This window comes from Hylobates moloch, unplaced genomic scaffold (assembly GCF_009828535.3).
Source record: "Hylobates moloch isolate HMO894 unplaced genomic scaffold, HMol_V3 SCAFFOLD_12, whole genome shotgun sequence".
Classification (NCBI taxonomy): domain Eukaryota; kingdom Metazoa; phylum Chordata; class Mammalia; order Primates; family Hylobatidae; genus Hylobates; species Hylobates moloch.
Window position 1 is genome coordinate 68,334,617 of NW_026652287.1, and position 27,109 is coordinate 68,361,725.

Consider the following 27,109-nt stretch of genomic DNA (forward strand, 5'->3'; position numbering starts at 1 on the left):
ATTATCAAAAAGTCAAAAAATAACAGATGTTGGCAAGGATGCAGAGAAAAGGAAACGCAACCCCTGCAGAAAGCAATATGAAAATTTCTCAAACAACTAAAATTAGAACTACCATTCCACCCAGCAATCTCACTACTGGGTATCTACCCAAAGGAAATCATTCTATGAAAAAGACCTGCGCTTATAGGTTTATTCCAGCACAATTCACATTAGCAAACTCATGGAATCAGCCTAGGTGCCCATCAATAGTGGATTAGATGAAGACAATGTAGTACATATACACACCATAGAATACTGCGCAGCCATAAAAAAGAATGAAATCATGTCCACTGCCAACAACATGGATGCAGCTGGAGGCCATTATTCTAGGTGAATTAACACAGAAACATAAAGTCAAATACTGCATATTCTCATTTCTAAGTGGGAGCTAAACAAGAGGTACACACAACATAAAGATGGAAACAGACACTAGCAACTACAAAAGGGGGAAGAGAGGGAGGGGTGCAAGGGTTGAAAACCTACGTATTGGGTAAAATGTTCACTATTTGGGTGATGGGTTCAATAGAAGCCCAAATCCCAGCATTACACAATATATCAATGTAACAAACTTGCACATGAACCCTCTGAATCTAAAATAAAATTCAGGCTGGGCACAGTGGCTCAAGCCTGTAATCATCCTACCACTTTGGGAGGCCAAGAAGAGAGGACTGCTTGAACCCAGGAGTTTGAGAACAGCCTGGCAACACAGTGAGACCCCAACTCTACAAAAAAAAATTTTTTTTAAATTAGCAGGCATGGTGGCACATATCTGTGGTCCCGGCTACTCAGGAGGCTGAGGTGGGAGGATTGCCTAAGCCCAGGAGGTTGGGGCTACAATGAGCCATGATTACACAACTGCACTCCGGCCTAGGCAACAGAGCAAGACCTTGTCTCAAAAAGCAAAAAATGGGCCAGATGTGGTGGCTGTAACCTGTAATCCCAGCACTTTAGGAGGCCGATGCAAGTGGATCACTTGAGGCCAGGAGTTCAAGACCAGCTGGCCAACATGGCAAAATGCAAAAATACAAAAATTAGCCAGATGTGGTGGCAGGTGCCTGTAGTCCCAGCTATTTGGGAGGCTGAGGCATGAGAACTCCTTGAGCCTGGAAGGCAGAGGTTACAGTGAGCCAAGATTGCACCACTATACTCCAGCCGGGGCAACAGATCGAGACCCACAAAAAAAAAAAAAAAAGTGAATATAAAATTAAATTAAAAAAAAAAAAAGAATAACATCTAAGATCCTTACTTGGCCTCCCTTTCTAATCTCATTTCCTGCCCTCTCCCCTTCCCTCTCCAGGCTCCAGCCACACTCTTAATCTCTCTGGGTTCTTGCCCTAGGGAAGAACACTTGCACTTGTTGTTCTTTCTTTTTTTTTTTTTTGAGATGGAGTCTCACTCTGTCGCCCAGGCTGGAGTGCAGCGGTGCGATCTCGGCTCACTGCAACCTCTGCCTCCTGGATTCAGGCAATTCTCATGCCTCAGCCTCCCAAGTAGCTGGGACTATAGGTGTGTGCCACCACGTCCAGCTAATTTTTGTAATTTTAGTAGAGACAGGGTTTCACTGTGTTGGCCAGGCTGATGTTGAACTCCTGACCTCAAGTGATCCACCTGCCTTGGCCTCCCAAAGTGCTGGGATTACAGGCGTGAGCCACTGCACCCAGCCCCTGTTCTTTCTAACTGGAAAACAATCTCTGCCCCAGATCTCTGCATGGGCACCTTCCTCATCAGTCAGGTCTCAGCTAAAATGTCATCTCCTTAGAGGTGCCTGTCCTGATGGTCCAAATTAAAGCTGTCTTACCCATCCCTTAGAGATCTGTAGTTTTAATTCACAGAGCTTACTACTATGTGAAATTATTTTCTTAAAAAAATTGTCTATTCCTCCCAATGAAAATGTAAGCTTCATGAAGGCAGGGATTTTAACTTGACTATCAATAAATCCCCAGATCCTAGAACAGTGCCTGGCACTTGGTAAGAGCCTATTAAATACCGAATTGAATGAATGAAAATAAAACTACCCTCCAAAGAGGCTCTTTGTCCAGAGTTCTCTTGCTCAGTGCATGGGACCTCCATCAATCTTGTTGGGCAAGCCAGAAACTTAGCAGGCATCCCTGTCTCTCATCCCCCATTATCCAACCCAGCATCAACCTTAACACTGTTCCCCTTACACAATTGTGCAGTTTCATCCACTTCTGTCTATTCCTACCCTCCTTCATCCAAGCTACCAACACCTCCTACGTGGACTACTGCAATGGCCTTTTAAGGGCATTCACAGCCCACTCTTGCCTCCTATGGCAGCCGGACAGATCTTGCAAAACATATATCCATCACAATTCCCATACTTAAAATATTTCAATGGCTTACCATTACTCTTGAGACAACGAAAGAAATCCCAATGTTGCCATGTTTTCCAGCCTCATGTTGTACCAGGCTCCCTGCCACACATTGTATTGGTCTTTGTTTCCTCAAACTCTACAATGTTTCTCTCCATAAGATCTTGGCATATGCTATGCTCCTTCTCCCCATCCTTTTTTCCTGGTCAATGCTTCCTCTTCTCCTTTATCTTAGCTCAATTATGACTTTTTCAAAGAAGCATCATTGACTTCCAAGAAGGTTTCTGATTTCCCTGATTAGACCAATTCCTTCCAGAATAGCACTAAGTACTTTTATTTTTAAACTTTTAATAGTTTTAATTTCATTTCTTTTTTGGTGTGATTAACATGTATCTCCCTTACCAGACTGCAGGTTTCATAAGTTTATGTACCATGTCTGTTTCTATCCATTATCATTGCCACAGCATGTGGGTAAATCTGCTAAATGAATGAAGTGAGCAAATCCACACTTGGGTTTTTAATATAATTTTAAGACTTGAAAATGCTTCCTGATGATCAAACCAATATGAGAATTCTACCCTAAAGTTTTGGGACATACTGATAATTTATTGGAAATTGAATGACCTATGGGTTTTATACACAATAATAACGTAATTTCTTATCAATGCTTTTATAAGAGAATATAAGGGGAAAAACTGATGGTGTATATCAAAGTTTAGTGACTCCTCTGCCTACCAGTAACCAAGGGGTAGACACTGGGAAATAACCAAATCTAGCTAGCTCCTGGTATAGTCCCTGGTAGTGCTGGTCGCAGAAAATTCACATGGAAGGATATCCAATCAAGATGTCAATAATAAACTTGTATACATATGTACATATGTATGTATTTATTGGTTTGGAGACAGTCTTGCTCTGTCTCCCAGGCTGGAGTGCAGTGGCATCTGACCTCAGCTCACTCCAACCTCCGCCTCCTGGGTTGAAGCAATTCTTGTTCCTCAGTCTCCTAAATGGCTGGGATTACAGGCATCTGCCACCACGCCCAGCTAATTTTTGTATTTTTAGTAGGGACAAGATATCCCCATGTTGGCCAGGCTGGTCTTGAACTCCTGGCTTCATGTGATCCACCCACCTCGGCCTCCCAAAGTGCTGGGATTACAAACATAAGCTACCGCGCCAGGCCAGAAACTTATTTTAGAGGAGCTGGTAATTAAAATGTTAAAAGTGTATAGTACTCACAGTGAGACAGAGATTGGCATTAACATTCTGAGGGATGATATTACTCTATTTAGATTATTCAATAAATTAATTCCACAGTAAGTGAAAATAATACATATAAATCCAGCCGCAAATATGGATTAGTCACGCGTTTTGGCTGAATCAGCTGTGTGTATACAGTTGCCTAAAAGCTCACACCTTCCAGATGGCAGCCTGGATTTCTAAGGAGGAGTAGAACAGTCCACTAAGATCTGATTCTCATGAGTCCTCTGACTGTATTCCTAATTTCACATTTCCTTTAATAAACCAATGTATACATAAGCTACAGGAAATAGTTTAGATATTCTGTCACTCCAATAACATTCATTCAATCTGTTACGTGCTATGAGCTGGGCTCTGTTCTAAGCACTGGGGATCGAGAGGTAGAGGGTGCTCTGATCCCATCTCCCACCTGTTCCCAATCCCTGAAAACTCCCACTTTGTACTCAAATTCACAAACAGCCATCAGCAAAATTCCCTATAGATTTTCAACCTTTTCTCTGAATGTTCTCTATTCTACTCCAACCACTTACACCCATGATTATATGTTAAGCCATGTCATTACTGATAACTGCAACCTCTCCATAACCTAAATTTCTGATCACCATTTCCTAACTTTAAAACTAATCCCCACGGGTGCCCTAATTCCAACAAGTCTTTTATTTTACCTAGACCATCCATCCACCGATCCTATCCCCCTCTGCACTGTTCTCAAGTCCCAGTGTCCTTCCCTCACCAACTCACTATAATCCCTTCTTCATATATACCTCAACTCCATTCCCCTTTTTCTCACTTTGTCTTATTCTCATGACAAGTTCAAAACCCTAGGTAAATCCAACTCTATCTGATAAAAGTATCTTACACTTCTGCAGCCAAACATTACTGGAGAAAGGCACACAACCCTTCCTGACTGGTCTGCCACCAACTTTGTGACCACCAACTTTAAATGGCCCCTTAACATTGGCCTAAAATATCCCACATTCCCCTGGCTCACTCACTCTCCCACTCTCTGAGAAGACTACTCTATGCCTTCACTTTCCTCAAATCTCCAACATCTTCCCCAGCCTTATTCTCAGCAAGGACCTTTCCTCACATGTCACCAAGAAGCAATAAGGAGAGGTTTTCCAAAAGCTGCCATCACATCTTCCTACATTCATCAGCAGTGCCCATGAATTCTGCTTTCCCTCTTGTAACAATAAAGAAACAATCAGTGTCTAAAGCCAACCCTTCCATATCTCCACCAGATCCTAAGCCCTTTCTCCAACTCAACAGCATCTTTCCAACAACTATCCCCTCACTCCTGCATCATCAACTTTTCTCTCTCCAAAATTATTCTTGTCAACATACAAACATGCTGTTATGTCTTCCACCTTGATCTCACTTCCCTCAACTACTCCTGCATTACTCTGCTTCCCTTCTTGGAAAAGAAACTTCAAAGAATTATCTGTGGCAGATTTCTCCAATTCTTCTCTTTTCTCTTGAATTCACTTGCACTTAGGCTTTTGTCCCTTCCTTCCACCAAAAATGCCCTTTATCAAGGTCACCAAAGAACTCCAGGTTGCTAAATCCAATAAGCAATTGTCCTATCTTACTCACCTATCCTGTAGCACTGACTCTCCCTCCTCCTTGACACCTCCAGGATACCAGTCTCTTGTTTGTCACCACCTCACTGGCTGCTCTCCTTCAGTCTCCTTTGCTGACTAGTCCTCAATTTCCCAATATCAAAAAACTGGGGCTTAGATCTATCTGCAACTATTCTTCTCTATCTACACCCACTCCCCTGATGATTTCCTCCAGTCTCAATACTTTAGAAACCTGACCCACCTAAGCTATAAAGAGCCTCAAATCTGTACCTATAGCCCAACTTCTCCTTTACACTCCAAACCTATATAGTCAGTTCCCTATTCAACATGTCTACTTGTATGTTTAATAAGCTTCTCAAATTTAGAATGTCCAGAATGTAATTCTTCATCTTCTCCAACTCAGTTAAATGGCGACTCCATCCTTATTGCTAAGGCCAAAAATCTTGAGTCACCTTTGATTTTTCTCTTTCTCCCACCCCAGATCTTATCCATCAGCAAATCTTGTTGGCTGTATCTTCCATGTGTATCCAGAATTGAACTTAGATGACCTTCACTGCCACCACCAAGGTCCAAACAACCATCACCTCTTGCCTGGATAGAGTAAGTGACTCCCAACTGTTTTTATGCCCCAGCTCTTGCTCTACTACTATCTATTCTCAACACAGCAGCCAGAAAGACCTTGGAAAAAAACTAAATAAAATCATGTCACTCCGCTGCCTTTCCAATAGCTTGCCACTTCATACAGAAAAAAATTCAAAATCTTTGCTATGATTTACAAAGCCCTACACAATTTAGCACCCCATTATGTCTCTGAACCCATTATCAACACTACTCTCCCTCTCATTCTCTCTCTCTCTCTCTCTCTCTCTCTCCCAGCTACAGTGACCTCCTAGCCATTCCTCAAGGAGGCAGGTACCCCCTTCACCTGAGGGATCTGCACTTACTGTTCTTGTCACCTAGACCTTCCCAGATCCATACACAGGTCAATCCCTTACCTTTTTCAGATCCTGCTTAAATGCCACTCTCGCACCGAGGACATCCCTGACCACTTCCTCTTCACTTCAGTGGCTTTATTTTTCTCCTGAGTACTAATCAATATCTAAAATACTACGTATTTTACCTGGTTATTTTGTTTATTGTCTCCCTCCTCCACTAGAATGTAAGTTCAATGACGGCCATGATTTTTGTCTGTTTGTTCTCTGCTATATCCCCAGCACTTAAAACAATGCCTGGAACATAGCTGGAATACAACTGTCACACAGTAGATGCTCAATAAAAGTATTGCTTTCTTTCTCTTCCTATTGAGTCACTACTGACGAAGTTGAAAGTGTATCAACAAAAACGTAATGCTTCTCACAGAAAAAAAGTCAAGCCTTTTGCCTTACTAAAAGCAGGTTAACAGTATCATCTCCTCATATGATAGCCACAATTCTCTAAAATCTTAACCTATCACTCATTTATTACATGTGTCTACAGTAATTAGTCCTAGATGAGATGCTTTTTTCCCCAAAATATATTTACCTTAGTAAAATCATTCTTTGAAGTTTCTAAACAATCCTGAGAGGTCATTCTTTTCCTCAGTTCTGGGGCTGGAGGCTTCATCTTAGATGGAGACACTAAAACAGCACCACCTGGAAAAATAAAGATGACAGTTTCAATTACACTAAATTAACATGTAGAAAAAGCAGGTTAAATAAGAACTGCACGGTGTTTGCCGATTACCAACAGCTGGAGTAGTGAGATCATGATGAGTTCTCTGGATTCCACCAAGTTCTGTCAGCTTGGGAGTAGGAAGCCGGCCTCCTTTTTCTGAGGATACAGAAGAATCTGACCTATAAATTGAAACAATCTATTAATCTATACAGCATTTCCTCCAGAAAATATGATAAAAAATACTTTGCCATCATTGTGCAATAATAAAGTATAAAACTTGTAAGAGGCCAGGCACGGTGGCTCACGCCTGTAATCCCAGCAGTTTGGGAGGCCGAGGCTGGCGGATCAGGAGATCGAGACCATCCCACTCTACTAAAAAACAAAAAAAAATTACCGGGGTGGGGACCTGTATCCCACTACTTGGGAGGCTGAGGCGGGGAAGGCTGAATAAACAAACTTGTAAGAGAAGGCCATTTTGTTTCTGAAAAAAATAACCACCAAATCCACATGCAGTTAAAAGTGACTGAAATTTTCAATAATGAATAGAACTAAGCACAAGATCAAAAATAAACAGAACACTGAAAAAATACTATAAGCTATACCAACTATATCAATAGAAGAAAAACAATCCACAAAGAAAAAAGTGACTGAATACTGGAAAAGGGGGAAAATCACTGCAAGTCAGCACCAGCACAGCAGAGAATCCTTCCTCTTATCAAGGCTCAAGTTCCATAACATCCACGAATGAATAAGGGATTTAGATTATAGACAAAAGGCACTATTATCATAGGTGGAGAAGAGCCACTCCCCAAAGCAATTTACACATAAAACAACAGGAATTAGCTATTTTCAGAAATCACTTTTTAAAAAATATTATAAAACATTATCTTTTTTGGTAGAATCATCTGATATTAAAGAACACCAGTTTTTTTCTTTAAAGTCATTCTTCCAGACACATTTGCAAATCCGGCACACCATAAATTATAGGACATAAATGAAAATAATCCTAACTACTTCCTCCCAAAGTAGCCCAGAATTCAAGTATTCAATTACCAATCACTAGTGACTTAAATACCTGAGTGAATCAAATTATTCACCATACAGCAGTGCCTCCTTTGTGATGTTGAAATAAAATCTGCAATTTATTAGTCATAAGATCAAAAGTGTAAACCACTATATTTAGTGACAAAACAAAATACGTATCAACTATGTAAATAACGCTTCTCTATACTGAGTAATTTAAAACTCTCACCCTTCTTTCATCTTATCTGCCTTAGATTTCTCATGTACATCCAACTTCTCTTGCTCTCCCATAAAAGCCTGCTTGCCCGTTTTCCTGTCCCTTTCCTCTTCATCGTCCTCCTCCTCTTTCTCCCTGGGCTGTTTCTGTACGTCTTCACTTGTGTTCTCTGTATCCCAAGCCAGACGCCTTCTAACAGGTATGGTGGGAGCTGACACACCCAATTTCTCCATGTTATTTTTCTGGGGCTGTTCTTCCACGATATTTCCTTTTTCTTCTGGTTCTGTAGAAGGACATTTCTGCAAAGTCTTATGGTTTATAGGATCTCTGCATAACAAAATCAGTTTTATTTTAAATGTGAATAGTTTGCACTTTTCTAATCTATATCAATTTTAGTGAGTCCATCATTTCCTTCTACTGTTCACAACTACATGTTTTCCATAGATATTGCCTTACTCAGGTATTGAAGAAGGAAATCTAGTTTGTTTTATAGCGAAATAAATGAAAGTCATAATCTGGAGTTTCTATTAAAATATTCCAAAATGTATTTATGTTCTTTTACTCCTACCTTCACATGTTTGTGTACATCTGCTGACACAAGTGATATCTAGCCCTAAACTGGCATTTAAACACATAAACTAGGACCCCATGGTCTAAGTTCTTCAATTACTTTCGCTTACAAATAATTAAATCATGTTCATTTTAACCCAAAACAGCAGAGCGTTCTTCCATAAAATCAGCAGCCAAGTTCTGAATTAGCCACAAAATCTACTAATGAATAATAGGTATGTATTAATAGCTTACAGTCTCTATTTTTTTATTGTTGTTGACTTTCTTTTTACCTTCTAAAGGTCTTTTTACATCTACCATGTAATCATCCCTACTCCACTATTAATTGCCAACAAAAAAAATTATAAAAATCTAGCCTTCCAGATTTACATTATGTGTTATTTGTACACAAATAAAGCAATCTATATTGCTTTATTTTTCACTGAGAATAAAAATGAAATAAATGGCTGCCACATTTCCATTTGACTAGGAGACAAATTTTGAGTAGTCAGGTCATTTTCCTATGTCATTCTATGATCTACATAAGCTTCAACAAACTTTTTTTGCCATCCACAAAGAATATCTCACCCAGCAAGATCTAATGCTCTGATGTTGCTACTAACGGTTCCTTCTGAGCTTGTGGTTGACGAGACATCCCAACAGCAGTTGCTATCAGATAGAATCTGATTCAGATGGTCCCGAGAAAAATGCGTCCCCTGAACTCGCTTCCTATAAAACTCAGCCTTTTCTCGGAGTTCTTTAACCTATGCAGGAGAATTCAGACACCATATACTATTGTAAATGCTTCTTTACAAATAGCACCAAGTAGCATATCAAAGACATTGCATAAATACAGCCAGGGACCAAAGACAAAACTAGCCACATACAGTCATCAGACTTTGTGCATTTAAGCAAAAACTAAAACAATCAAGCTAAAGCATGATGCAGTTATTTTATTTCAGACCAGCAGGCAGGGAGAAATTCATAGCAGCTAAGAAAAATATTGACACCTACTTTTTATTCCAACTGAAATTACACAAGTAATCTATGCATTATTATAGTTTTTAAAAACTCAAAAGCAACCAACCTCGGCATACCACATGGCATTTAGAGAACCCTAGAGAAGGAATACAGAAACACACTTAATGATAGGTTAATGCCATAATTGAATATTAATGGGAATCAATGAAACACATTATTCTCCCTTCTAAATATCTACCAAACTTGTCAATCAATATTTCTTGGGATTTTTAGTAATTAGCTCAGTAACCAAGATACCTTATTATTATCTTGAAAGCCAGCCACATTCTTGCATGGCTAGGGTGCTGCTGATGATAGACAAATTAGGCAATCTAACTATTATTCCTATTTCCCCACCTCTGGAAGAGTACTTACACGCCAGAAATCCCTAACCCAGCTGTATTTCATGGCTTTATATACAGCTACTACTGCTACAGAAGCCCTCACTGGGAGAGTTATGAGGTTATGAGGCTTCCTTCTCCAAATCCCTCAATATTCCCTTGGAATCAGCAAAATCTCAACTTTAAAAAAAAAAAAAGTACTAAATATACAATTTAAAATAATAGCCCATAAAATCATAATTGCAATATGCTCAGCAAAGGGACAGGATTAAAAAAGTTCTGATGAATAATAAAGTGATATGAATTATTTAATATGCAAGTAACATTTTCTGATGAAAAGGAGCCTTTATATCCATTTGAAACCTTTCACTTCATACATTATACTGCCACCTGCTGGCTTCTCCAAGTACAATTCCACAATGTAAAAAAATTAAGTTGAAGTTTTACCCTTAAAATTCTGTTCAATACCTTTATTTATTCTCGAAAAACACTAATTTTTTTATCATCAAGACATAAAATCTTTATTCTAGAATTGCTTTTCTTTCAGGGCAAAAAAAAAGCAAAAAATGAAACGGCAATGTAAAAACAATTGTAGAAACATATTCTCAGCTCCTTAACATGGTACGACTTTGAATGCAAAGATGAAAGTGTTACATCTCTAGGGAATTGGCCAAAGCAAAAGACAGCACCTATATAGCATAAGAAACCACATAATTCCAACAGAGTCCTACTCTAATGAACCATACCTGAAAAAATTCCTAAAGGATAATTTGAAATATTTTCTTCACTGCTAAAAAAAAAAAAAAAAAAGCTATGTTCATTTATCATTTCTATCAACTCCTATAACTTTAAAGAAAATTTCTAGCAGCGGCTTTTGCATTTAACAGGTAGAAGTGAGGTACATGAATTAACTCTACTGAACTTCTAACCAGGGTACTCTGAATGCACAGGAACTTTGTTATAAAGTGCCTCAATATACTCGATTTTATTGCCAATAAGTGCCCCCATGTTTCAAATGTTTCATGGCCACTCCATCACCTACGTGCCTTAGCATCACTTCCTCCTCTGTGTTCTCAGAGTTCTTTGTGCACATCCCCATTAATACATATTCAATTTTCCTGGAATTAATTGCACATGTCCTTCTCCTCCAACAACCTATGAACTTCTTGAGGTGAGGGAAAATGTAGCACTTAAGCACTGAGTCCACAACCTGTCCTGAGTGCAGACTAAGTGGTATGCTTGAGCTAAACATGGCAGCCAAAGATAAGTAAGAAACTCCCTGCACTCAGTGAGCTCACAGTCTGAGACAGGAGGCCAACCTGTACACAAATTATCATAATATTGATGGGGGTCTATGCCATAATAAACAAATGAAATGAAATGTAAATTGAAGGAGTAGTTCAAAAGGGGGACCAATCAGTCCTGCACTGTGTTGGGTAGAGTGGCAGGGCTGTGGGGGTGGAGGGGACAGCAGAGGCAGCTGCATCTATCCATGCATGATGAATGAAAGGATGGATGAATACCCTCTATGTACACAGTCATCCAGTTTTATTTGACGTCAACTTTATTTAGAAAGGAGGCGGAGACTATATTTCACAAAAATTCTGAAGACTTTGATTTATTCAGTTCTATTTGTTACTGACATTTAAAACTAAGTGCTTTAAATTTACTATATCAACAATCTTTATTAATCTTAGTGCTAATATTTTACAAATATGATTTTAAATATCTATAGCCCTAAACTAAGATGAAAAATTAGAAGGCTGACATTTTCCAAAGTAGTATGTTCTACTAAAAAGAGGAGGAAAAAAATCAATAGCATGAACTCAATGTTAAATAGAACAATCCCTACAGCCAACTACCAGAGCCACTAAAAAGGATAGAAATAAACCATTCCCAACTCAAAACAACATACACACACCTTTCTGGGTCAAGTAATGTTATCATATTATATATTATGATATAATTATAAGTAGAATGTTTCCTTTTCTGAATTTCTTTGTCCAAATTAAGAGTTCAACTAAATTATTTAAAACATATGCAGAAAATTCAAACTCAAGAAACTGGGGATAAAAACCCTTTTTACCCAAAAACCAACCCCCCAAAATGAGGGGTCACTTTATACCTAGTCTTTACAATGTCTGTCAAATTATAGGACATCTCTCAAAGGCAGGACTTTATCTTGAAACACAGTCCTATTTGTGGAAGACACATTAGAATAAAATCACCTCAACCAATCGATGATGAAAAGATTACCTAACAATTAAGAAAAAAAGAAGTTTAACATAGATTAAGTAGTTATTCTGAGGATAGAACCTAAAAAATTCTAATTGCTGACTATTAAGAAACAATCCCTTAAGTGAGCATTTTAGAAAGCAATAGTCAAGTGGTTATTATAATAGAGATGACAAATATACAACAACTGGGCAAATAAAACCAACCACCCTAATGCTCTATGAGAGGTAACTGGGACTTAGCATAGAATTTCCAGTGACTAGACTATAAACAGATTCAAAAAGTGTATCTCAAACATAGAAAGAAATGAAGATGATATATGGACTCGAAAACTAATGTGACTCAAAAAGTGAGTTAATATTCCAACAACAAAGTCACTTATGTCTGAGTGCATTTGAGGAGTGTGAATACACTCCTTCCTGAAATGTTAGGAGTGGGAAAATGAAGGAGTACTGTACCTTATATTTAGGAACCTCATAATCAGATGCCTATAGTAAATGACTTCCAAGAAATATAAGTAAAACATGGCCCATATTAAATGTCTATAACCTGGTCAACTAAAACTGTTATCATCAATGATCACTGACTTCTTAGCTAAAAATTCTTATTCTTTTCCAACTTCAATTTACTTTTTGAATTATTTTTCTCAAAGAAATTAAGGCAAACTATACCACTAATTTAAATATTTACGACCACCATTATAGTATTTAATAAGCAAAAAAAGCAGCATTACCAAGATATCATAATAGGAAACCTTGAAAAGTCTATCTTAAATTGACAACAACAATGTTCTCTTCCATCAAGGCAGGATAAGGAATCTCATCTTACTATGACTTCAGTTTTAACAATCTTCCTAATTAGATGTTTAGTTCTGATGCCTAAACTCATCTTAGTTTAAAGAAATCACTGCTCGGCCTTTTGGCTAAGATCAAGTGTAGAAATCTCAGAGAAAACACAGTCTTCCAAAACAAAGAGTTTCTCATAACCTCAACCTAGTGTCATGCCTAAACACAACAGGCCAGCGGCTGACATCAATTTACCGGCCACACACTGTTCTGCCTCTGTCCTGCTTTTCCTCACTCCCACTATCAGACTCCTCAGTCAGGGAGATCTTTGCCAAGACTTGGGATGGTCATAAACTGCTCAAGAGTTTAGCTGACTCACTGCCTTTCTTCCATCATGGGTGCTTTCGATGCTCCTAGTTTTAACTTGATTTCACTAAGGTGAATATATGAACATTGCCCCAGATAACACCTGGGACGGCTTTGAGCTTTGTCTTTTACTTTGCCTGTGCTGTCTTCAAGCTATGCTCAAATAGAGAAGTAGAAAGCAAAAGAGTGGCCACGGTGGAAGGAATCAAGTGACCTCCTGAAACAATATGCAGACAGCATGACAGTCGCCAGGACATACGTCTGGGAGCTGCAGCTCAAAGAACCAGCAACTCAGAGCACTGAGCACCAGCCCCTTCCCCCAGAGGCTGATTACATATAACTGTGGGCCATGGTTTTAAGTAATGAGCTAAATAAAAGACTCATTCCCCATCCAAATTATCCTTCTGTTTACAATGACAGGGGGAAGTGGGATGTTTACTAATGTCTAAACAGAAACATTTCAATTTAGCTTGTTCTCACAGAAAAGGCAAAAAAAAGTCTAGATATGATTTGAAAGATGCTAATTAATACAATAACAAAAAGGTTCCATTCTCTATCCTTTGAGTATAAGAAGCTAGTACTAAAGTAACAATTCTCAACTCTAGAATTACCCTTCCCTTCAAACCTATCTTCAGATCCCCAGAGTTTCTCCCATGTTAGAGTACCCAAAAACTGTAGCTCACACCTCTAACAACACAAACTTCACCTTTCTTTTGCCTACAAACTGTAATAGCACACATTGACAATAGGCATCACTATCAGATAAATTATTTAATCTTGAAAATTAATCTTCAGTTGAGAGAATGGAGGTCTGGAGGTTATGAAATAATCAAATCTATAATGATACAATTCTATCAATTGAATCTACTAACACAATCAAATGTTTGATGGTAAAAAGCTTTAACTTAAAAGACCTCAATAAATATTAATTTCTGAAGAGCCAGTGGCATTAACAAAAAAAAATGACAATTTACATCCTAACACATAAGTTCCTGGTACTATTAGTGCTATTTGTATCATACTTCTTTAAATTGTGGTCTCTATTACCAAAAGGAACTCATTGTGAAATTAAAGTGTTAACAGAGGCTGAAAGAACATGTAGGCTTATTGAGCTCACGTACACTCACCTGATTTGGCATGTTTCCCTTCACATGTGTCCAAGCCCCAGCTTTATATAAATACTGAGCTGGGCTCAGAAATTTTGCTCTATATTCGGAATTCACCTTCCTAATAGAAATGAAATGAAAGTAAATATTTCACCATGGTAATCATTGAAATACCATATTTTCCTATTAAAATACATACCCAAGCCTTTGATGTTTCCAAGGAGTAAGCTTCTTTTTAGGCTGGTGTAAGTCTTTTAATTCCATCTCTGCTTCCAATTTTAAAGAATCGTCTATTTTATTACTCTGAAATGGAAATAATTTAAGCTTTTTATGCTTAAGATGTTACACATTAAAGTGACAACATGCATGTTATAAAGTTAGACTTGAATATTTAATGACATTTCTATTTTTAGAAGCTTTAGATACTAAAGAAAACAAAAATCATAAGAAATCAACAAAGAAGTTTTGAAGTTTTTAGTATATTTGGTTAGTTATTTTTGAAGTTTAGCTGAGGATATAGTTTCATTTTCTAACAATAAAGATTCTAGATCTCTGGCTAAGGAAGAAAATTTTTAAGTTAACGAACACATATTTAAATAATGTTATCACATACTGAATTTGATATTCTAAATTTACAATTGCGTTACAGTAATTAAACATAAGATCCTGATGAATTAATTACCAAATCGCTTTACTGAATAACAATCCTTTTTTTCTCCAATAATATCACAGGCCTAATATATGTGTGTGTGTATAAATCATTTTACTTTTAGTCATATTTACTTGTAGTTACATACTATTTTTAGGACCCATAAAGTATCAGGTATCAACATTCCAGGAGATTCAAAAATAGTATTTATACCCCAATTACCTGTAATTTATAATCATGTTAGCCTGATTCTGCAAATTAAATGGCTGTAACATCACACAGAAGCAGTTGTTTGTATATTCTGAGGTAAATCATGTGAATTATACGGGCTATAATTTGGCATGCTAAAGCTTTGGTTTAAAATACATGTGATGGCCGGGTGTGGTGGCTCATGCCTGTAATCCCAGCACTTTGGGAGGCCAAGGTGGGCGGATCACCTGAGGCTAGTAGTTTGAGACCAGCCTGGCCAACATAGTGAAACCCCGTCTCTACTAAAAATACAAAAATTAGCCAGGCATGGTGGCATGCACCTGTAGTCCCAGCTACTCAGGAGGCTGAGGCAGGAGAATTGCTTGAACCCAGAGGCAGAGGTTGCAGTGAGCCGAGATCATGCCACTGCACTCCAGCCTGGGCGACAGACCGAGACTCTGTCTCGGAAAAAATAAATAAAAATAAAATACATGTGAGTATGTATGTGTTTCATTTCCATAACTTAAAGTAAGTATTTCTATCACTACTGTTACCCTTGGAGGTTACTGTAAATCATCATTTGATATTAAACTTACTTGACTTTGATATTAAACTTATTAGACTTACCTCCTATATTGTTAAGTACTCATCATGCTGTATCATTTTATGTCTGTCTCCCCACTAGCCCAAGAGCTGCTTGGGGCTATTTGCCAGCCTTGTATTCTCAGTACCAACCCGTGTCTGCTCCTAGTAGCTGGCTCAATGAACATTTGATGAACAAATGAATTAATGAAGTAGTGAAAACCAAAAACTCCCAGGTGGTAGTAAGTAAATGAAAATGTGGAGAATCTAAAATAATGGGGATTTTGTTTTGTAAGGTTAAAAGTTGATGAATACCTTCTTTTCAGGAGATACTGTTTCAAGATTTCTGTTTTCTCTCAAATCATTTCTTAATTTTGGTTCTTTCACTGGAGATAAACCCTTGAAATTTCTTTTGTATTCAGTTTCATGGATGATTGTGTTACCTTTGAATGGTGGAACAAACTGGCTTTTATTGTGGAAAACCTTAAAACAAAAATTATTTTAGTTTAGTTTTGTTGACTAAATATGCAGAACTTTGGTCTTCAACTACTTAACAAACCATAAAGTTGAATTGCAGGACAAAAAAATAGCAAAGTTATATATAATTTTAATTTCATTTCATATATATTATTAACATCCAAAGGTCAACTTTATATACTCATTACTATGTTTTGAATAATAGTTTTGTAACCAAAATACAGCTTATAACCAAAATAAACATTGGCATATTTTCATATGACATAGACATTAGCTTTAAGGCAACTCTGTTGTCAGTTCTACAGGTTTTTTTCTTCCTCCCTGACATGATTTTTTTTCTTCCTGCCTTAATAGAAAATTCTTGACAGTTTTGAATACCCAATATATTCAATCTGTTTAGCTTTTCTTCCCTTGGCTTATTTTCAGCTTTATTTTATTAAGGCAAAGAAAATGTTCTGAGCAATTACTACACTTCTATCGTTAAATATTTCCTTTTATCCTTACTACTTCATAATATGGTTTCTATTTCACGACATATTACCACTGATGACAAGGAAAGCAAATGGAAAAGATAGGGAACTCAAACAAGTTATATCACTGCTTTGTAATGCTGAATAGTACATCTTCATACAGATCAGATCTAAACAGTTTATCTTTTTTAGTACAATATAACCTCAAGGACTTTCCTGCCAAAAACTGTTCTGACTCCTTTACATATTAATATAAGACATCCTTTCAGAAAGCAGGTGTCTGATAAAATAGAAATGAACAACCTTTTTAGAGGTTTCCTATCAACAAGCATTGAAAGCTGCCTCAAAGCTCTTCAATCCATAGACTCTGAATTCAATATGCTTTGAACTAACCATGAGCATTTCCTTCTAAAAAAAGTATGTGAAACACTTATTAAAGAAAGCAGTAAAACTACTGGTGAATATATTGCTAGTGATTTCTCTTATAAAAGTAATGTTTCTACACAACGCTTTCACTGACATGTAAAAGCCCTATTTCATGATAGGGCTTTGATTTGAATCAGCTCTATTTTAAAGGTCAAATACTCTATAAAAAACTGAATAATTACAATTTTCAGGTTGTAAGTAATGTTTTAGGTACGCTTAATCTCCAAAAAAACCTGTAGGCAAGCAAAAGAAGTACTGATCCTATTTACTAGGCTAATAAAGGGTATTTATCACTTTGTTACTTCACAGGTTCTTAAAATGTCATATAAATTTCAAAGGTATTTTAAAAATTGAATAATAATTAAGCCCAAAGCTGCCACAATTTATAGGATCACTGGTGTTTTTTTATCTTAACGTAAGATGACTGGATGTCATTGTCTTGCTGAATCTAACTATCCTGTCAGTTCTTAGGGCTATACGCAAGTGAATGTTGACGTACAAGAGAAAATGAATGTGAGGGTGTGTGAAAGTGTGTGTATGTATAAAGAAAAACACAAAGACCAGAAGAAAAAACAGACTAAGCCATTACAGGTCTCTGGGGATATTCCAAGTGGAGGTATTTCCTGTCTATGCCTAGAAGTACTGTTAAGAACATAAATGAGAGTTTAAAGCCTAAGAACTGCCTAAAGGGTGAAGGTAGTAAAACAACAGACTATCTATTAGTAATGGTATCTCAATACTAAAATTGTGCAGGCGTATAATGAAATCTAATACCACATCATTACAGCTTTTGAATTTTACAAATATAGTTATACTGACAATGCCTATTACTATATGTCTGATACAAGGACCAAATTATGTATCTTGTGTTACTGTCAACATATTTTGTATTTATTAAATACTCAAAGCAGTTATGCCTTTCTTAGAATACAGGAAACATGCAATATATTAGTCAACAAAATACAACATTTTAGAATAAAATCAATTTAATAATTTTTTAATAAGTAAAAAAATCTTGTAGCATGCAAAAACTTACCAGTTCCCCAAGTTTTCATTACCCTGTCTCATATTTAGTATATGTGCTGCATCTGGCAACAATGATCATCAGAAGCCTAGGACAGTATAATATTACTACCATAAATCATAAGTAAAAGGATGATTTTAGCAAAACTCTCATTTTGGTTTTCTAGAACCTACCTCCAGGCTACTTAAGTACTTAATTTCTTTCAACTCTTAATTCTATGTAAATCTACATTACTAGGTAAGATAATGGTACTCAGAAATGTATTACATCCATTAAACTACCTGATTGGCTGCAAAAGCTGGAGCAGTTTCTTTAGAAGTCTTCCAAACAAACTGCCTTTGATATTCAGAATTTCTCAAGGCATTATATGAAGGAACAACAGTCAATCCAGCTTTCTTACGCAGAAGTCTATCCAACTGTTCAAAAAAAAAAATCCACTCAAAGACATTAAAAATTTCTATTCAAACTTTTTAAAAATTGTGGTAAAAAATGCATAACACAAAATCTATCCTCTTAACAAAATGTTAAATCTACAGTACAAAATTAACTACATGCGCATTGTGGTACAACAAACTTTCTTCAACTTACAAATAGTATCTTTTTTCAACTGTCAAACTATTTAGAATTCCTTTCTATCAAAGGACTATTAGGCATCCTAGGAAAAATAAAATACTCTCAGTCCTTTCCTACTAATCATTCATAATTAAATCTATTACCAAAAAGTCCCAGCACTTTGCCTCATCTGCACACTGCTTCTATGAACACCCCTTCTCCTGCCTGCCAGACTCACACATCACCTTCCCTGCTCCCTTTCACTCCCAGCTTTTTCAACAAGCTACAGATTCTTCTCCAACACTCTGAAATGCCTCTTCAGGGTCCCAGTCAGTGGTGGACATGAACCAGAGCAGAGCAGTGGAAGAGAATGGAGAAAGAAATGTGGAAGGCATTGAGATCCCCACGCAAGTTCCTGCAGCCTCTGCTTATGTGCTCACAGGGACCTGCTGCAGGCCAGCTGTGACATAAGAGAGCAGAAATGCAAGATCTCTGAGAGACAGTCAGAGCTCTCCTTCCTTTTGCATTTCATCAATTGAGTTTCTGTTTGTCTTCTTGTACACGATAAGAAACTGAAAAGGGGCTAGGTAGAAGTCAGCTCAGCACCCTGCCAGAAGTAAGGGCCTACCTCCCTTCTCTGTCTCAACTTGATCTCTCCCTTAGGACTCAGGTGCTAATATATGATGAATAAAATCCAGACGCAGGAGGTCCATCTAATAAACAGATATCATATGTAACTACTACAAAATAGCGAGTAGTCAGAATAGAACTAATTCACAATAACTAAAGTCAACAGCCTGTTATCAACTATTCTTATACACATTAGACAAGAAAACAACAATGGAAAATTCTGAAACACAAAAAGTAATATTACAGAAATGACGACGAAACCAACAAAGAATTCTATGCTTTTGAAAAGAAATGCAGTGAATATGCCTACCCCATTATCTACATTTTCTGAAAGAACCTTGGTAGAATGTTCCAGTTCCACATTTTCATTAACTGGTGTATGGTTTGTTACACCCTCATTATTTTCCACATCTGAAGCCCCTTCAGCTCTGGAGTCTGCAGAGTGAGATCTGGTTCTTTTGGGAACCCTGGAAGCTTCTAGTGAGTGAACTCTTTCTTGAGTAACATCCTTTTGTTCTGCTTCTTGTGATTTTGGTGTTTCCAGGGCTTCTGGTTCTGGTGACCCAACCACATTGCTCTCTGAGATAGCTCCATTCCACTCCAGAGATTTTGAAATCTGTGGGTCATGGTAAGGGACTCTTCTTTTTGAAATAAAACTTGGCTCTTTTGTGATCCCTACAAAACACAGTACACAAAAATAGTAGCTACTAAAGCAAAAAGTTACAAAGACAACTTTTAAGAACACTTGTGGAGGAGAAATGAAATTTAAACTTTAGTTCAGATATATGTACCTATATATACACACAATATCCTTCAGATTATAGGATTTTAAAAGTACAGCTTTTCAACATAAAATATTTAATTTTGCTTTGAAAAGCATTAAAAATTTGACCATAACAAACAATTAAAAATCGGGGGGTGGGGTCACAAAATGTTCCAGTTATCCTAACAAAAGTCACTAGAATTGCAACGTGATAGACCTGGCAGGCCAGGCAGTAGTACATGCTGCCTCGTTTCTAATTACTTTCCTGTGCTACTTAACAGAACAATGGGCCCTGGTACTGTCAAAATTTGGAACTTTTCACAAAGCTTCTCTTATGTGGAGCAGACCAAGATGAGAAGGGATGAGATGTCACTGTGCTGGATCTTGGTTCTACATCTGCCTTGATTTCCTGAGAATTAAAAAAGAATAAACCCTTTTAACAACAGCTAAGATACAATTTCTCTATATTTCTGTATGGAAAGCAAATGTCCAAAAACTTAACCTTCTATGGAGGTAAGAGCAGCTCTGCAGAATGACAGCCACTGAGAGACTGCCCTAGTTTAGGGCCATTCTTTAAGACGGTTGCAGGGTGGAGAAGGGAGATTAAGACCAGAATGGAAAGGGAAGGTGGAAAGAAAATTGGGCATGAGGTAAAACCCAGGGCTCCTTAGCCTCTGTTGTAGATGTCTTGGCCATGTCACCCCGGATCCTTATCCTTTTAAAAGGCTTCCCTAGACCACAGGTCTTCACACTGGATGGATATCTGTCTGGAGGCACACAAAGATGTTTCAGGAGGGTAAACAGAAGTGGACAGCTTAAGGGAATCATTTTCCAGATCCTCAACTCCGTATGTGCTCTCTTGCCTGATGCTGATCTATCTGCCTGAGAGCTGCATCTGCCATCTGCAGTTCCATTTCCCACCGCCCCTTTCATAATCTCCCTTTTCCCACTTTACAGAAGAAAGACACACCTCTTAACCAGCCTGAAACTTACTCCAGTGCATCCCCCCAAGGTAGAACAAAACCTCAGGGGTAGGGAGCCAAACAAAGGGACAATTCAAGAAAGCATATCCCTGAGGGATAATATTTGACAGCAAAGCAAAGCAGGCAGAGATTAGAAATAACAAAGCAACAGCATCTTATTTCATATAGCTCCATGGATTTTCCATCCACCTTCTTAGAATTAAAATTCAGATATGAGAGGGATGTCATGTGAAATGTACATATGCATATAACACATTCACCTTAATTAAAAATAAACAGACTTTTTCTCACAGAAAATAATTCTAATTTGGCCCGTTGGTTTGCCAATGAATACTGACTTTGCCAATTGTATGATAAACATTTTCCATAAATTGAATGGGCTAAATTGGCAGTTCCAGAGTTTTTACAAAATATATGTAAAATATATAAGCACTATGCAATATACCAGAAATTCTATCATTCAAAACTATTCATAAAAATTTATTATAAAAATAGCAATTTAGAAATGTGTGACGAGGCACAATGTTTTTCTAAATTTTTCTAGGAAGTATAAAAGCAAAAAAGCTTGAAGATCACCAATTACACTCCTCTCTGCTTTAACACAGAGGCAGGTTTTTGGTAGAAGAGCAAAATAAAGAAGATTCTCAAGTGATCTGCCGTTGTCTCCCAGCACCAGCAAATCCCCAAGGTAAAAATACACTACTCTAAAAGAAGGGACAGCCATCCTGGGTAACACTGCTGTTGTTTTTTGCTAACCTCCCACCTCCCATTCTGAGCATTCTGGAATTCTTGCTCAGTCCCTCCCCATGACCTAAAATTCCCCACTAACTTCCTCCCCTAGTCCATTACTTCCTTCATTATACACCATGCTCTAAGGTGGCTTTGCTCTCATGGTCTCATTTCATCACCTTCCCCTCAAATGCAGCTGATCTAAGCTGAAATGTTATTGGACAACTACCCAGTTTAATGAATTTTCCAGTGTCATAATAGCCCTGTAGGCGCTCAGCAGGGTGGGATATCTGTGCTTAAACAGAGATTTATTTGGATTCTTAATCTAATGGAGGCTCAAACATGTGGAATTTCTGGTCATTTGTAAAAAGAGGATTATCAGCAGAGGGATTTTCCTAGCACCCTGCCAGAGAAGCAGGGACACCCAGTCTCTGAAGTCTGGCGCTGGGTCAGATCATGATGCTTCAGAGGAACCCTAAAAGAGACACTCACTCTTGCCCACTCTTCCCTTTGTTCTCTAAACCTAATTCTTAAAATACCTCCTCGTCTTACTAACTTCCCAGGCTTGGTACCCTACCCATAAGTCTTTTCCTGGCTTCAAACATCTAACATTTATGTGACTTACATGCCATACTCCCACACATCATATGTGGGGCACTAAGCACTGATCTGTGTACTCAAACCAGGCCCTTAATAGGCAATATCTCATTTAAACCCTCCCAGCAATCCTATGCAACAGGCTTCCTAAAATCTCACTTGGTGAAACAAGCTCAATTTGCCCAACATCGCACAGCTATTGTGGATTCAAATTTAGGCTTATTCATTCATTCAAAAATTAGTTTCAAGAAGCAATAGAATGTTCCAAGGCCTGTGTTAGGTACCGGGTAGGAACAAGGTGGTGAATAAGACAGAGCCCTACTCTCAGAGATCTAATATACTAGTAAGGAAGAATTAAACAAGCAGGTATAATGAGGTCAGTCTGTCTCCCTTCTGTTCTATCACCCTCTGGGAAACTCTGGCCCAGGACTCTGACTTCCCTGGGACACAGGGAGGAGGCATGTGTGATAACAAGAACATGACCTCTGAAATTACATGCTTTGCACAAAACAGACTTGATTTCAAATCATGGTTCTGCCACTTACTAGCTGTAAAGCTGGGGCAGCGACCTCATCTCCCTAAGCTTCCATTTCTCAAGACCTTGGGAGCACTCTTCCCCAGCACTGTCCCCTCAGCTTTCAGGTCTCAGCTCAAATATCACCTCCTCAAAAAGAGCCTTTCCCAACCATCTAATCTAAATCATTTTCCCTCCAATCCACCCCTCCCGCATGTTATCACACTTCCCTACAATTTTATATAAAAACCTGAAATTCCCTTAATTATTGAGTGAATTGCTTACTGTTTCTCTCCACAGTTAAGGGACTTTGGTTCAGGGCTATATCCCTAGTGTTCCCAGACCAAACTGAGGGTCGGGCTGCTATTTCTCTCGGCCAGTAACGAGATGCAGATGAACTAGGGAGAAAGAGAGTTTTTATTTCTATAACCAGTTACGGGGAGAAGGCCTGCAAATTATCGCCAGACGAACCCCAAATTACAAAGTTTTTCAGAGCTTATATACCTTCTAAGCTATATGTCTACGTGTAAGTGTGCATTCATCTAAGGATATAAGTGATTAACTTCTTTTAATCTATAAGGTCTGAGTCCTGAAGACCTTCTTCTGGAGCATCAGTAAATTTACTTAATCTAAATGGGTCTAGGTGCTGGGCTGATTACCCTTATCTTGTCTCCTGTTGAATCACGGAGGTTTGAGGAGTTCCTTCAGACCACCAATAAATTTGTTTGTGGAGGCCTGGGGAGTTTCTGCAGACCCCCAGTAAAACCTGTTTAATCCTAAATGGATCCTGTTAAGAATTCCTTATTTTGTCATGCTTTACGGCCCAGGAAAGGCCTAGGCAATACTCTTGATGGGCTTTTGTGACATCCTAGCCTTTGTGTAAGGGCACTGGCTTTTTTCAGCTTTTAATATTTAACTTAACCACTCAGTCAGTACCGAAACAGTTGTGATGGAGGCCTCCATTAGTGAAACCTGGACTGCCACACTAGGTGCTGGGAATAGTCCTGGCTCATAGTAAACCTTCAATAAATATTTGATTAATAAATGAATAAATCAACCAGGCCAACTGAACTTTTAATGTATCATTTGGTAAACTTAGCCCAAGGTTTACTTAGCCCAAGTTATAACGGCTTGGCCCAAGTTATAAACTTAGCTCAGGTTAGAACGGCTATTAGCCTGCTCAACTTACCTAATTGATCTGATCTAAGTCCAGCCCATGGGTACTTTCGCCCCACAGAGGAATTACAAGACTCTGACAAATAAGACTTTTTCCACAGGAAGTTCCTCTGGTATTCACTCAGCCCCTGTAATGCAAAGTACACTTTGAGTACAGTCCAATTAATGAATGATGTTTTAAAGCAGACATCAGTGAAAAATAATTTCTGAACCTCTCAAAAGAGACTTAAGACTGAAAATTAAACACAGACGAGCTCCTTAATAAGAGCTAATATTCACCCAGCCCTGTGCTAGGCAGTTCACACGTGTTATATCCTTTAATCCACAACACCACTTGAGGCAGATGCTACCAGGAATTCCAGGCTCAGAGGTTACCCTTTCACTGATTATCTGATTCCAAAGCATGAGTTCTTGTCGGATAACTCGCGACAATCTAAATTCTCATCATTCTAGATTTATCCCAGGTTTTCACCGAGTACACAATATTATGTACTATGCCTAGGACCTTTTGCTATTTGATAAAGTCAACAAAAGGCAAACTCCCCTTCCATTCTGAATACACGCCTTTAAGATAAATGAGTCAGGAGATGTGGGACGCTGTGGCCACCTGTTAAATTGCAGGGTGCTAGTCCCTGACAGCTACCAGCTACCTGGAACTTTTAACATACCCTAAGAATGCACAATGATGAAAAATGTGTATTTCTTTATACGCTGTCTTTACTAAGAACCCATTTCTCAAGCCTTTAAAAGCCACATACACTAAAGTGTTAAAGGTAATGGGGGGTTAAATGCTAAGCTAAATGGGCCACAGTTGTCCCCATCTGAAGTCGCCTTTAGTTCTCTTCGCAAAGGGACCTCCTCCCATCTCCACTCCTCGAGTCCCCCTAAGTAAATCTGTCTCGCACCATCTGACTCTTCGACACACGGCAACCTGCAAATGTGAGTGAGCGGAGAGGGAACTAGGTTAACAGGCGGCGGGCAGATTCTGGGGGCCCCTCGAGCAGGCCCTGGGGCTGGCAGCTTCCGCCGAGCAGAGGGCTGCAGCGCAGAAAAGCAGCTTGACCTCGGCGCTCCACATCTCCCCCGCCGTGGCTCTCCCCAGCCACATTCCGGCCCGGGGACCCCAGCCTCACCTTGAAGCGCACCGGCATGTCGCCCGGCGCCAGAACCCCCGCCACTCCGACAGTTAACAGAACAAAAAGCTCCGACGGGGCGGGGCGATAACAGTCAGTTCCCTAGCAAAGCCTCGGCCCGGCGTCCCCGACTACGCGCCGGCGCACTCCGCGCTTCCCTCCTAGAGCCCTGTCGGTCTGTTTTTTCCCCGCCCATTTTGGAGCCTAGGGACCAATAGAGACTCGCAGAGTGCCGTACCTCCATTAGGATTTGACCAATGAGTGGCCGAAAGGGAGCCACCTACCTCCCGTGCCAAATCCCTGGGGCTGGTAGAGATGGCGGGCGGAAGGCCGGCCAATAAGGCTCCCGGAAGCGGGCTGGGCGGGACCCCGGGGTGCCTTCCTGGGTTGGGTGGAGCGGACCCTGGTTCGCGGGGTCCTGCGCAGCAATGCGTCTGCTTGCTGGTGAATTCGCCAGCCGCCAGCCTCGCTGGCCCAGGTGCTTGACAGCATCAAAGGTGAAAGCGTGTTCTTCATTCTGAAATCTATGACAGAACCGAACGCTTCTTTTTCTGAAAGTGCTCAGATCTATTCTGCTGAATATCGGTTCGCACAAACGACAGCCGCATTACAGTTTATTGTCACATCAGAAGGGAAAGGCCAAAAAAAAAATATAACTTAGGCAGGATTTTTGAAACTTTATTGAAACTCGAAAGACAAACTGCTGTCTCTTCCTCCAGTGATGTTCTTCCTCCCTCAATCTCTACCCTCCCCAAAATGATGTACGTACAGCCCTTAGATGAGTAAACGTTTATTAAAGATGGTTTTGAGTCTCAACTTCCAAACCTTCAGCCTTGTCTCTCCTCTCAACCTTTTTTTAAAAATAAAACTTCATCTGATTTTAATCGACTATTGCCATCATCGTCGATAAATGTTTCTTGACAGAATACTGCTGATTCTGCGAATTGGGAAAGAAAGAAATTGTCCGGTTGGTTCTCTGATGTACTTGGGAAGGACATACATCTATTTATTCAATAATGGTGTAATGTGACATGTGCTAAATTTCTAAATGAAAGGCGTCAATAAAAAGGGCTACAGGATCTGGGAAGAGGGAGTCATTTCTGAGGGCAGAAAATGCCTCAGGAGGAAATATTCAGACTGAAAGGACTGCAATAAGTAAAAAGTGGGACGATGAAAGGGCAGATGTCTGAATGGAATGCTGCCAAGCTTCTTTCAGGAACAACAAATGAGTGCCTTTTACATTTGTCATGTGTTGACTGAATAAAAGTATACCTCTCTTAAACTTTCAAATATCAACACCAATCCTTGATGCTTCCCTTTAAGCATTTTCCGCAAAAGCTGTCTTCCTGAATCCTGATTAATGTGTCTGTTCTTCTTCATCATCACTGAGATACTTAAAAATTCATTTGAAGAAGCCACCTGATATCTGGAACAAAGAGCATATTAAATTAGTCCCAATGCAGCCATGCATCCAGGGGGCCCTTGATTAATGTTAATTGGTGATGACAGCATCTCTGTCGTGTAAATTAAGAATGGCACAAACAAGACGGAGTGGAACATAAAACAAAAGTCATCTGCAGGAAGGCAGTCCATCTTACAGAGTAAGAAAGGCACAACTTTGGTTGCGCACACAGCTTTGTTACCACAAAATGCTAAGGTGAAATCAGCAAAAGCAAGTGTGTAGAATGGAGCCTGCCTGCTAAACAAGGGCAAT

The 27,109-nt window shown here is 38.9% G+C and overlaps 1 protein-coding gene across 7 annotated transcripts in view; it reads right to left on the bottom strand.

The window, feature by feature from the left end:
- MDM1 (Mdm1 nuclear protein) overlaps positions 1-25,536 on the bottom strand; it is a 37,480-nt gene extending 11,944 nt beyond the window's left edge. Inside the window, exons 1-12 of one of the 7 annotated variants that reach the window (XM_032170681.2) lie at positions 25,396-25,536; positions 24,276-24,390; positions 19,811-20,175; positions 18,600-18,734; positions 16,237-16,404; positions 14,701-14,804; positions 14,523-14,622; positions 9,736-9,765; positions 9,237-9,412; positions 8,112-8,426; positions 6,929-7,038; positions 6,728-6,837 (exon numbers count right to left, since the gene is read on the bottom strand). In XM_032170681.2, coding sequence (XP_032026572.1) covers positions 6,728-6,837; positions 6,929-7,038; positions 8,112-8,426; positions 9,237-9,412; positions 9,736-9,765; positions 14,523-14,622; positions 14,701-14,804; positions 16,237-16,404; positions 18,600-18,734; positions 19,811-20,175; positions 24,276-24,390; positions 25,396-25,413 — 1,746 coding nt within the window. In that variant the 5' untranslated portion in view covers positions 25,414-25,536. Of the gene's footprint in view, positions 1-6,727; positions 6,838-6,928; positions 7,039-8,111; positions 8,427-9,236; positions 9,413-9,735; positions 9,766-14,522; positions 14,623-14,700; positions 14,805-16,236; positions 16,405-18,330; positions 18,407-18,599; positions 18,735-19,810; positions 20,673-24,275; positions 24,391-25,395 lie in introns of those variants that run through there. The other 6 variants (XM_032170679.2, XM_032170682.2, XM_032170680.2 and 3 more) reach the window with 6 other exon arrangements.
- Positions 25,537-27,109: the final 1,573 nt, after the last annotated feature.